This window comes from Palaemon carinicauda, chromosome 15, assembly GCF_036898095.1.
Source record: "Palaemon carinicauda isolate YSFRI2023 chromosome 15, ASM3689809v2, whole genome shotgun sequence".
Classification (NCBI taxonomy): Eukaryota; Metazoa; Arthropoda; class Malacostraca; order Decapoda; family Palaemonidae; genus Palaemon; species Palaemon carinicauda.
In genome coordinates this window covers 75,413,063-75,425,967 of record NC_090739.1, presented here as the reverse complement: position 1 = coordinate 75,425,967, position 12,905 = coordinate 75,413,063, and the positions used below count along the sequence as shown (strand labels likewise).

The following is a 12,905-nucleotide window of genomic DNA, read 5'->3' as shown; positions in this document are numbered from 1 at the left end:
TCTTTCTCCTGCAGCAGTCCTTAGTAAAACATACTACAAGAAGACGGAGCAAAATTAGATAAATGACCTACGATTAATCGAATGTAGTTGATTATACTAAGATCTACATATATAGACTTTGGATTATACTAAGGATGAAATCACCCTCTCCAAGCGGGAACGGAGAGATAATCAAGTTCAGCTTCTTGGAGAGAATTTTGTAGCGAGAATTTGAAAAGTATTTTTTGTGGGGGGGGGGGGGATTGAAATGAAACTTTCGTTCATATGTAGAGAACAAAATGAATTGTTATCATACTTCAAAATTTTGAATAATTATGCTATTGAAATTAAAAGAGAAAGAGAAAAATATAGTTTTAAAAATATTCTTGTTCCACTAATGTAAGAAAAGCTGAAGGTAATGTAAAGGTTTGAAATTGCTTAGGATATTTCAATAAATTTGTCAACTTCAATTTTCTTTTGACAATTTGAAGGACCCTATTTTTATTACATGTGAATTATGACATCAAAAGATTGACCAAACACACTAAAATAGCATAAGTGTATTTATACGGGTCATAGAGTACTCTGTCTCCAGAATGTTAAGGGGCTTAAAAGGTTTTAGAGAGAGAGAGAGAAAGAGAGAGAGAGAGAGAGAGAGAGAGAGAGAGAGAGAGAGAGAGAGAGAGAGAGAGAGAGACTATTTGGGCCTTTCAGCCCGGGCCTTGTGACCATATGAATGATGCCAGACATGTCCCATAGAATTACTAACAAAGCAAACAGCCCTCGATTAAATGAATAAGAACAAAGGAACAAAAGATGCATGAAAAACCCTATGGCCAAAGCGACGCTGTGCCAAATTAGCTTAGTCTGCCCGACGAGAGAGGGCGAAGTGAGCCTGTGACTAGTAGCCTAGCTCTGATGTTGATCTCCGCTTGTAGAATTCTATAGAAAGCTTAACATTCGAGCACAATTTAAAAAAAATTACAAATACACACACACACACACACACACACACACACACACACATATATATATATATATATATATATATATATATATATATATATATATATATATATCCGTATGTGTGTGCGTGCGTGTATGTGGGCGCGGGTATAGGTCTGGGTGTGTGTGTGTGTGAGTGCGTGTGAGTGTGAGCTTTTTTTTTTTTATTAACCAAACTACAACCATAGTTGGAAAAGCCGTATGCTATAAGCCTAAGCACACCTCCAATAGGCAGAGAACGCCAGTCTGGTGAAAGTATGTACATAATAAAACAATATAAAAGAAATAGAGAAGGAGATAAGTTGCTAGACTGTGTTAGTATAGAGTACTGAAGAGCGGGATGGTGGATGTAACATTAAGGGTCGTTTAATGACAAGTAAAATTCCATTTTAGGGTTACTTAGTATTAAGGAAGGGTTTTCTATTTACAGGAAGTGTCACAAGGAAGAAAAATGAGTCAGCGTGTTTGGATTTCAAAGTTAATGGAAAACGGGAGATACTGACCAGGGTTTGTTAACTTGAGAAAATAGTTTAAGAAATTAGAAGTACTGGGAGGGAGCAAACGCAGAGAAAATAATTGATAAGCGAAGGGATTTTTTAAAAACAAAATTTACCAACGGCGAGATTTTTCAATTGCAGAATGCCAATGATAGATGGAAGTATATAATCTCATTGATATTAAAGTGAAAGGTGTTTATGTTTATTTAAATTTCCCCATGACATAACTGTTAAGGATGTAAAGAAAGAAATTAGAATGCTCTAAAAACTAGGTTTCAAGAGTGATATGCCACTATGTTAAGGCAGTATATGTTAACTGAATTGAATTGCTGACCGTAGTGTGTAAGATATTTGCTTTTCCACACTTAAAAACATATCAAGAGCTCACTAGTAATTTTGTATTGCCATATGTTTCAGATCTTTAATTTCAAGTTTTATTATAGATAGAATGTTGCTGTTTTCTGAATGTAGACATTTCTGGATAAAATGATATTAATGGAACGACGCCATTAATAGCGATAGGGATCTCACGTAGTCGCTTTTAGAGTTGGTTCGTTGAACTTCACTTACAGATGTCGACCTAAACAATTTAATTGAGATTTGTTGTTATGCTTACAGGAACAAGACTTTTCATTCCTTTTACTGTAATACTTTGAAATAATCTTTCCTTTACTGTTATAACCGACAGTGCTCGCAAATTTCATAGAGGTTTCTAATCAAATCTACCATGTGGTTGTTTACATGAACATATCTGCCATTTCTAAAATGCTATGTAAACATGAATGCATAGATACGCTTTTTCATTGCTAATCATTCTACATTATTCTATTTTTATATGTATCTGGATAAACTAATGTACTATCGTCTGATTTTGCCTTTTTCGTGTTTTAGCCATCATTTATTAAAGACATTTTTTCGTATTTCGAAAGACAATTTTATCTGTTTTTCAATATAATGAACTATTCTTGATTTGGAACTTTGGAGAGGTAGATTAAAAGCAGGAATTGAGATAAAGATTATGTTAATATTGGGGAATTTGAAGAATGATGACGAGTCTTACTTAATGTGGACAAAAAGAAATTTTTCTATATGAGTGGAGTGGAAATGGGTCTTGGATAACCATTACTAAGAGAAAGAGAGAGAGAGAGAGAGAGAGAGAGAGAGAGAGAGAGAGAGAGAGAGAGAGAGAGAGAGATAATTTTTTTTAATCAAAGTACTTTTTCTGTGAAATAAATCACCCTTACTAGCCTCTTCTCCTCTCTCTCTCTCTCTCTCTCTCTCTTGTTCATCGTGTTTTCGTATTTTTAAGAGGTAAAGTGGAAGTCTACTTTCTGGAGACCCATCATAAAACTATACTATGTTAATGACTCTTCTCGTTATGTCCTCCTGATCTTAGATAAAAGTCTCCTTACATTCCCCTTCATACACGGACATTCCATTTAAAAACAAAAATAGAAAGGCCTAGGCTTTTATTAACAGATGTCAGCTATGTCACTTCCATTATGGCCGTAACTCGGCACTCCCACCCAACCTAGGTCTATGTGCCTAAAACTTAATATCTCTCCATTGAAATTCAACTCCTTAACCCTTTCCACTTGTAGGCGCCAAATTCCTCGGGATACATCTGCCCTGTCGCAGCGACAATGAAAAGAACCCTTGGGAGGAATTTATATAAATTTATGTGTAGGATATTCCAAGTCATAAATGCTAAGACGCCACGATATTACTGGGAGAATTATTTATGTTATTATGACGAAGAAAAAGTAGGAATAGATTAAAACTTGCCGTTTAAGTTTTCCATAATAGCCTACAACTCTACTGCAGCAGATCTTTATATCTAGTGCTATTTCAAATTGCAAGTTTAAATAGTGAATCCTGTAGAAGTAGGATACATAATAAACAGATAAGAAAACTGATAGGGGAAGCACGGAGGCTGAGGGCATGAGGACCATAGCTAATGGTAAACCCTGAAGAACACCAGACAGAAATGGCAGTGACTGATCCCGAGTAATAGGAGGCCATTGTTGTTGGATCTCTCATGATTTTCAAAGTTGAGTTTTGGGAATTCGTAGTTGCCTCTTGTGAATGATTCTATGGGTATTTTCGGCTAACTTGCAAATTTGAATGCAAGTGATCATGAATGGGATTTGGCTAAATCGCTATTATTCGGTATTTTTCTGTATATACTGTATGGCAATTTTGTCTCGTTTCGGTTTAACATGAGTTTCTTATAAAAAAATATTATTTTCTTTTTTAAATTCCTGTTGACGAGACAGTAATGAATATCAAATTCGAAATGTCGATATTTCTTTCGTCTGAAAAGTCATATTATGTTTATTTACAATTTAAATGACCTTTTCTCCGACTTGATATAATTATGCAAAACTGCTTGCCATTCATTTGCTCCCAAGAAATTCAAGAATATCACTGTATTCTTTGAACGTTATGTTAAGTATCATACAACACTTATGTAGACTTATAAACAATGTGAAGATGTCTAGATCCTTCAGATCAGCCATACAATCATCGAGTTTGTGCGAAGTGTTATCGAGAAAGTCATAATATGAGATCGTTAAGAAAGATATATCATTTGGAATATTACAAATTAAGAAAATAATGATCTTTATAAATAGTTTCGGGAATGACTATTTCACAGAGAGAGAGAGAGAGAGAGAGAGAGAGAGAGAGAGAGAGAGAGAGAGAGAGAGAGAGAGAGAGAGAGAGTTCATTGGGTACATATTACACACCGTAGTAACTAGGCTTGGCTTCTGTGGAGAGAGAGAGAGAGAGAGAGAGAGAGAGAGAGAGAGAGAGAGAGAGAGAGAGAGAGAGAGAGTTCATTGGGTACATATTACACATCGTAGCAACTAGGCTTGGCTTCTGTAGAATTTAAGTTGGAACAGAGAGAGAGAGAGAGAGAGAGAGAGAGAGAGAGAGAGAGTTCATTGGGTACATATTACACATCGTAGCAACTAGGCTTGGCTTCTGTAGAATTCAAGTTGGAACAGAGAGAGAGAGAGAGAGAGAGAGAGAGAGAGAGAAGAGAGAGAGGAGAGAGAGAGAGAGAGAGAGTAGGGGGTGCAAAACAGCCCGATGGCCCCAACTGCCCGATGTGATGGTCGGCCAGACAGGTTACACGAAAGAAGAAAAGGAAGAAAAATCATTGGGAATATGATCTTGGTGAATTGCCTGCATAGTTCATTCTGTAAATCTTCTAGTGTCATTGAAACACATACGCTTGACTCATTCTTCTTACAAAAACGCTACGAATTGATGAAGTATCTTATAAATGAAGTAATTTTAACTACAGATGGCAGGCCGCAAGAAAAATCTAGTTAGGCCTAAACAGTCGCTGGGCAGCTTAGCTGGGCCACAGCGTTGAAGGGAGGGAGGGATGGAAGTTTTTCACAGGCTTCTTGGACCAAGAGGTTGTTGGGTATACACGAGAAACATAAAGACCAAAGAGGGGTGACTGAGTACGAATAAGGAGGAAATGGCTGGTGGTAGAAGCAGGGGAATGTCTGGTGGTAAGGTCAGGGTTAGGGGCAAGGGCTGGCTGTAGGGGCAGTGGCAGGAGCAGGGGCAGGGGAAGGGGGAGAAAAGGAGGGTGGATTAGACGACCAATGTGGGGAGAAGAAAGACGCTTTATGGCGTCGGCCTACAGGAGAAACTTGAAAGACCGACAGAAAAAAGAAAAAAAAGCAGAAAGAGGCCTGATCCACCTGAAGTAATATTTAAGCTTTATCGCAGACGTGCCTTAATAAAGCTACAGATTGATTGGAGGAAATGGCGGCACTCAACATTCTAAAAGCACAATGATTTTAAAGAAAATAGAGCATAGGGGCGGGGATGAATTACAGCAGAGTCAAGAAACCTGATAGTGGGGTTCTTCTCGACCTCTGGCGGAGGGGAAGCGCTTGGGTACCTCGGCCAAGAGAAGGCAGCGTGACTAAAAGGAATTGAAGCCGAGATATAAAAATGGTTTAGGAACTTTAGGCTTGCACACGGAGACGACGCAGGGAGGAAGGAGAACAGAATTATCAGTTGAGAAAGTCGTGTAAGATTAAATATCTCGAGAGGAGGCGCAAAGGAGACTTGGGAAGGCCTAGGCTCTAGAAAGTGATAAATTAAGAACGACTGAAAGTAGGCAGGAGAGAGAGAGAGAGAGAGAGAGAGAGAGAGAGAGAGAGAGAGAGAGAGAGAGAGAGAGACGTATCTTACATACTTTACATGTTAAGTGTGAGAAAGATTAAAAATCGTTAAAAAATATTCGCTTATATCCAACACACATTCTTGGACATGCTCCTAATTTCACAGATTCTGCTCTCTCTCTCTCTCTCTCTCCTCTCTCTCTCTCTCTCTCTCTCTCTCTCTCTCTCTCTCTCTCTCTCTCTCTTACACACAAAGGCTGTGAAACCATTATTTGGGGGGAGTATATTAAGATATTAAGGTTTTCAAACTAAAACATTTCCTAACTCCTTCCCGAGCTCTTCAACCATCGGGACTTGTTGTACCTCCTTTTCTCCAACTGAACGACGGGAGCCAGTGGATTCCTTTGAGGAGGACGCTTTCTCCCCTCCGGCATCTTCTTCCTCTTCATTTGACCTAAAAGAAGCAGGGACTCCTCGAGAAATAAGGGAAGCTAAGTTGATAATTAATAAAAGTTGCAGATTATCCTTAACCGACATCCCAAACCACCTACAAATAAAAGTTGCAGATTATCCCATAATCCAAACCACCTACAAACCCAAAACACACTTAAAAAACACACATGTGTGCAAGAGCCCGTGCCTCTCTTTTTCTCCAAGTGCTTTGATAGTGTGGATTTGACAATAAATGAGCAATATGCGGTGGGAAATGTTGAATGTTTTCGAACGAACAGGATAAAATGATTGAAGGTCACGTAGAGCGTATGGTACCCCTGCCGTATAAGACCAGACAAGAAGCCCTTAAAGTAAAGTAAGTCTGGTTTTAGGCTTAGAAGAGTCTTAAGATATTAGTTTTGATACAAATGTTTTTACTTGTTAATTTTTCTTCCATGAAAAAGTGATCATTCATATTTCCAATATTTTCCCCTTCATTTACCATGTCAAGATTAGCGAACCCAATCATTATCGGGTTCGTTATTCTTGACATGAGGTTAATGGGGTTCATTATTCTTGACATGGAAATGTTGGCTTCGCTAATTTTGACAAGATCCGAATTAAAATATCAAGATAGAGACGACTGGCGAAATCTAACCGAGGCCCTTTGCGTCCATAGGCGTAGGGGATGATTTTATATATATATATATATATATATACACACACACACACACACATATATATATATATATATATATGTGTGTGTGTGTGTGTGTGTGTGTGGAGAGAGAGAGAGAGAGAGAGAGAGAGAATAGTTGTGCAAATTTAGAATAACTAACACGAAGGATATCCACCTTAATCTTATGGAAAAAATATGGTAAAATACAACGAACGAAAGTACCAAACAGAAACATAGTGAGGAATCTGTGGGAATGGCCGACAAAGGACGAGAGCCCGGGCAACTTATCACTGAGGAGACTCAGGAGAGTGAGAAGGAATTAACCCCTAAAGTACTGTGCGCGCACATAGGATAACAGGTCCCACATTCGGCCGGCGTTTGGTTGGGACTTTATATGGCTATACAGAGGATAAACGAAGAGACTTCTAGGATTCAGACATTTGTTGCTTTTGAAGTGTATGGTTTTACTAACTCCTTTGAGAAAAATATAATTAAAATTTGAGTTCATTTTGTTTGGTTGGTGAATATGTGGTTGCTAAGGCATATTTTCACGCAAGTTTCAATGGCAATTTATAGATTAAACAGAACGTTGTTCAAATAAAGCAACCATGTTACGTAGGATATATTGAGAATGTGATTGAGATCTCTAAGGCGCTTATAAAAAATACATAAATCATCGTAAAAATGTGATGAAATACGATAATTCGTCTTTTGTAAATATTTATAAATATTTTCTAATATTTATGAATATTTACAAAACACGAAACTTATAAATTTTTTAAGTCCTCATCCCACACGGGTTGTTACAAAAATTTCTCTCCATACCTTTAAGAAAAATCTTAATTTTTCACTTGCCCTTAAATTTCTATATTTATCTCACAAAAAAAAATGAATTAGTTCATATCTTTTGCTCCTTAGTTTCTCAGTACAAACGAGACTAGCTTTGTAGTCATAGGGTAATAGATTGCAGTTTCTCATCAACATATCTTCCGTGGATTTCTCTTTATTCATATTAAAAGACAAAGGGAAGCCATAGGGTCGCAAGGAATGCAAACCGTGGTTCCTGGGCAGAACTCTGAGCACCAGACCAGGGTAGAGGAACAAGGAAAGCAAGCTGAGAGAGCGTCGCTCCCCCGAATCAGGTTGTTAAGAGTAGAAAAGTAGGAATAGGCCTGTGAGGAACGGGAGAGAAAGAGGGGCTGTGGTCACGGGAGGCGCTAGTGGGGGTTGTGGTTGAGGGGAGGGAATTGAAAGAAGGGCGCTGTTTGGGAGGATGGAGGAGTGATATGACCCGGTGTAGTATTAATCCTCCCAGGTTTCAAGCTTCCTCCCAGTTTCTAGCTTCCCCCCGGTAATTTTAAACCGGTTTCAGATAACCGGGGGTAGTTTGAACCCAGTCTTAAGCTAAACCCCCCTGTTTGCAAGTTACCCCCTCATCGGAATAGAAAATAATTTATATGACAGTGCACGTATGCATCGTGCATGTATTGCTGACTTCGCAGTAGTAGAACAAAAATTGATTTTCGTATTGAATACAAAATATTGTATAGGCCTATTAGCGAATTATATGACTCGTTAGAAGCCACAGACTCGGTCATTTAAGGTTTTGTGATAACGGCGAGGTAGATAATTATTGTAGGACGCGTGTAATTGTCAAGAATTGTTTTCTTTTATCATCTCGAATAGATTCCAGTCATGTGCTTCAGGTGCATGGGCTTCACACGGCAATATGCGTGGGGAAATTGACACAAAAGTCCACAACGATTCACGAAGATTGATATGTACCTAAAGACAAAAACACACATTGCCATATTTCCGACATTGTGTTTCGAAAATAAAGAGAAAAGGTTGTCATTGATAGTTATGATGGATACAATAGCTTTAACTGGTAAACTTTAATTATATAAAAACTCAACTTCAAATTGTCATTGTTTTGTATCATTATAGAGTCGTACTACAAAGAAACGAGACACAAAATTGCCACTTTTCCGATATAGTTTCTCAGGTCAGCGTTGGACATTCATTAATCGACGTTTGTCAGAAAGTATCCCTTGCTGGCAGGAACTGGCAGGAACCACCTGCAGCGAAAGTAGCTTGCCGCTTGATTTCCACATCCAGATGTAGAAGAGAGAGAGAGAGAGAGAGAGAGAGAGAGAGAGAGAGAGAGAGAGAGGGGGGTAACTACAAACGCTTTAATAGAAATGCCTCAAAGATTATAGCCAATTAAGGGAGACATACAAAAAGCATCATTAACTTTTTGTCATCCAGAATGGGAGGTAATCAATCCCCATACAGAGTAACAGTAGGCTACTTACTGGTTAGATTGTTTATAATTATTCGAAATATTTTGCTTTAGAAAAATAAAAATAAGATCCCCTTACTGATGTTTCTATTTTTTTTAACACAACAGAAGCAACCAATTTAAGCAAAACTCCTATCACGATCAAATGAACAGCGACGTTATTTTGAATAATGGTTCCGAAAGCAGTTGCTACCGAATATATTTCCATCTTCCATAATTGTAATGGTAACGCATCTTATCATAGAGCAAAATTAGAGAAACCTCCAACAGCATCAAACAATAAGGCACAAAAATAATGGCTCATCCAAAAACCGTATCACCATGAGACAATACGTTAAAATGTCAACTTTTGGAAATGGTGAAGGAATACTCCCTAAATATTGATAACGCTTACGTGATTGCTAAAATTCCAGTAGAAAATGGTCACAATGTTATTCGTCTTCCTCCAAACTTTTGCCAATATAATCCAGTTGAACATATTTGGGCAAAAGTGAAGACCTATGTAACGACAAAAAAAAAAAAAAAAAAAAAAAAAAAAAAAAAAATTCAAATGGTAGATTTAAAGGTAGACCTACTTTTAGAGGAAGCACTGTATTCGGTAACAAAATATTGAGCGAATGCCGTAAAACACCCCGGAAAAATCACAAGAGGTCGATGCGAAGGCAGCTGTGGTAATCGATAAATATATTGATACTTTAGTAAGAACTCTTGAGTCCTCTTTTGCAGAATCTTCTTTAAAACTGTTACGTTGTCATCCATATCAACAAAGAAGTTCTAGTGTATGTCGAAAGACTAATTTCAAAATAAAAGTTAGATGTATGAAATTGTTCCATTCTCCTGTATTATTATTATTATTATTATTATTATTATTATTATTATTATTATTATTATTATTATTATTAGCAAAGCTGCAACACTACTGGGAAGGGAAACAAATAAGGAAAAAGAAATAAAGGAAGAACACAAAGATAAAATAAAAAAAAATAACAAGAAGGTAAATGGTTATTGTATCACTAAAGAAATGATAAAACAAACTGATAACAAGAAAATATAGCGAGCATGTTGATCTGCCAACAAAAATAATAAAATAACTTTTGTAAGAGACAATATGACGAAAGAAATCAAAGAAACATTTCGGCTGTGACCTTCAGAGATGATTTTTTCTATTATTATTATTATTATTATTATTACTATTATTATTATGATTATTATTATTATTACTTGCTAAGGTACAACCCTAGCTGGAAAAGCAGGATGCCATAAGCTCAGGGACTCCAGCAGGGAAAATAGCCGAGTGAGGAAAGGAAACAAGGAAAAATAATTTTTTTTAAGAAGAGTAGCACCATTAAAATAAATATCTCCTTTATACAATATATAAACTTTAACAAAACAAGAGGAAGAGAAACAAGACAGAACAGTGTGCCCGAGTGTACCCTCAAGCAAGAGAACTCTAACCCAAGACAGCGGAAGACTATGGTACAGAGGCTATGGCACTACTCAAGACTAAAGAACAATGGTTTTGTAGTGTTCTTCTAGAATAGCTGCTTACCATAGCTAAAGAGTCTCTTTTACCCTTACCAAGAGGAAAGTAGCCACAGTACAGTAATTAGCCCGTTGAGCAAAGAAGTGTTTAGTAATTTCAGTGTTGTCAGGTGTATGAGGAAAGATGAAACTTACGGTCTATTAAATTTTTTATTCCTGATCTAGATATTAATCTCTGGCACCGTCGTTCAATTAGTTCATTATGCAAGTTGCATAAGATTTTTCATAATTCTGACCACCCTTTACATTCAGATCTTCCCGGATAGTTCCATCCTGTTCGTAATACTAGGCAGGCAGTTAATTCTAATAGTCAGGACTTCTCCATCATGAGGCTCAATAGTACATAGTACTGTGTTCTAGAAGTTTTATTCCAGCTGTGACCAAGTTGTGGAATGATCTTCGTAATAGGGTAGTTGAATCAGTAGCACTTCAACAGTTCAAACTTGCCACATTTGTCTTTATGTTGAACAGGCCGACATAAGTCTTTTTTATAGTTTATATATCCATATCTGTTTTGATGTTGTTATTGTTTTTGAAATATTTCATTGTTAATTTTTTCTCATATCGTTTATTTATTTCCTTATTTCCTTTCCTCACTGGCTATTTAGCATCTTGCTTTTCCAACTAGGGTTGTAGCTCTGCTAGTAATAATAATAATAATAATAATAATAATAATAAATATAATGATGATGATGATAATAATAATAATAATAATGATAATGATAATAGTAATAATAATAACAATAATAATAATAATAATAATGATAATAATAATAATAATAATAATAATAATAATAATGATAATAATACTAATAATAATAATAATAATAATAATAATATTTGGGTGGGAGAAGTGGCGAGTCTATTGAGCATCACAAGGGTCGAGGAGAACGTTTCGTGGGAAGAAAATTGGGAGGGCAGACTCGGTAGGACCAACAGTCTGACTGAGATTAAGTAGAAGACAAGCTCTAAGGGTCCTACACACCAATGGTTGAAACTTTTGACTCGCAAGAAATTTAACAGATGCAGAGAATTTAATCAAAACTAATTGAGATCGGTGGCACTTCGTTCAAAGAGGGGATAACTATGTAGGGTAGACGAGTGAGTTTAGAAACAAAATAAATTTATGGAAAATGAAAGGATAACCAAAATGACAAAACAGGAATGTTAGTGATAGATGGTTTGGGGTGGCGTCGATAGAGCCAGGGCAGAAAAGGCCTACGGTGGAGAGAGAGAGAGAGAGAGAGAGAGAGAGAGAGAGAGAGAAAGGGTGGGGGGGGGGAGCGGTCGCTACCCAAACGAATTATGCCTGATGCCCAAGTCTACGAGATGCTAGACGCTGCAAGAAGTTCCCAGTAATTCTGATGTTTTATGAATGCTGTCATAATTCTAAGACAATAAACCGAAATAAATTATGAATATTATGCTTGGCAGCATAATATTCACAATTCTGCGGTAGTTGAAATTTTAGGCTAAACTATTTTCTTCATTATTCTAGAAAATTGAACCAAAGAACACTTAATTTTGTCTCTTAATATTGTTTTGTTTTTATGACAAAAATTAAACTTAAAATCAACGAAATTTCAAACTAAAAGAGCGAAAACCTATTGATATATTTCTAATTTTTTCTTTATCAGTAATAGGAAAAGTCAGCCACTGTGGTAGACAGTGAAAAAGACGATAGAATGTGCACTAATTTGTATTTATAAAGACGAGAGGTACAAAACTTATGGGGTGAATTACCTCCATTTCGTCTGCGTTAGGCTTAGCCTCGAAGGAGGAGGCAACCGTGCCAGCATAAGTCTGGCTTCCTCGTACACTCCAAGGGGCTTGACTGGATGAAAATAAGTTATGATTTGGGAAGAATATTCCTTCAATAGGATGTTTTAAGCTACCTTGATTGAGTCTGCTTTTCTTTTGCTTGGAGCTTTCAAGTTTCAAGAAGTTTGGCAAATTAAAAATGGTAATAAAAGCAGACAATAGGTTTCATTTCAAAATTATCTTTGTGATTTTTATTGATATCTTAACACAAAACAACAACAACAACAACAACAATAATAATAATAATAATAATAATAATAATAATGATAATAATAATAATAATAACAATAATAATAGTTATAATAATGATAATGATAATAATAATAGTAATATTTAATGCATTTCCTTCATATGAATCTCTTAGACTTTGAACGTATGGATTGAGAAAAAGAATCAACAGTCAGTTCCATATCACCTTTTATAAATAAATTATTATATCAGGTATAGCTTGGCTGATCTTAGGAAATCATACATGCACATTAATATATATATATATA

The 12,905-nt window shown here is 36.4% G+C and overlaps 1 protein-coding gene across 1 annotated transcript in view; it reads right to left on the bottom strand.

Moving 5' to 3' along the window:
- Nucleotides 1-5,935: 5,935 nt before the first annotated feature.
- LOC137654016 (M protein, serotype 2.1-like) overlaps nt 5,936-12,905 on the bottom strand; it is an 84,452-nt gene continuing 77,482 nt past the window's right edge. Inside the window, exon 4 of the mRNA XM_068387649.1 lies at nt 5,936-6,179. Coding sequence (XP_068243750.1) covers nt 5,936-6,179 — 244 coding nt within the window. The remainder of the gene's footprint in view (nt 6,180-12,905) is intronic.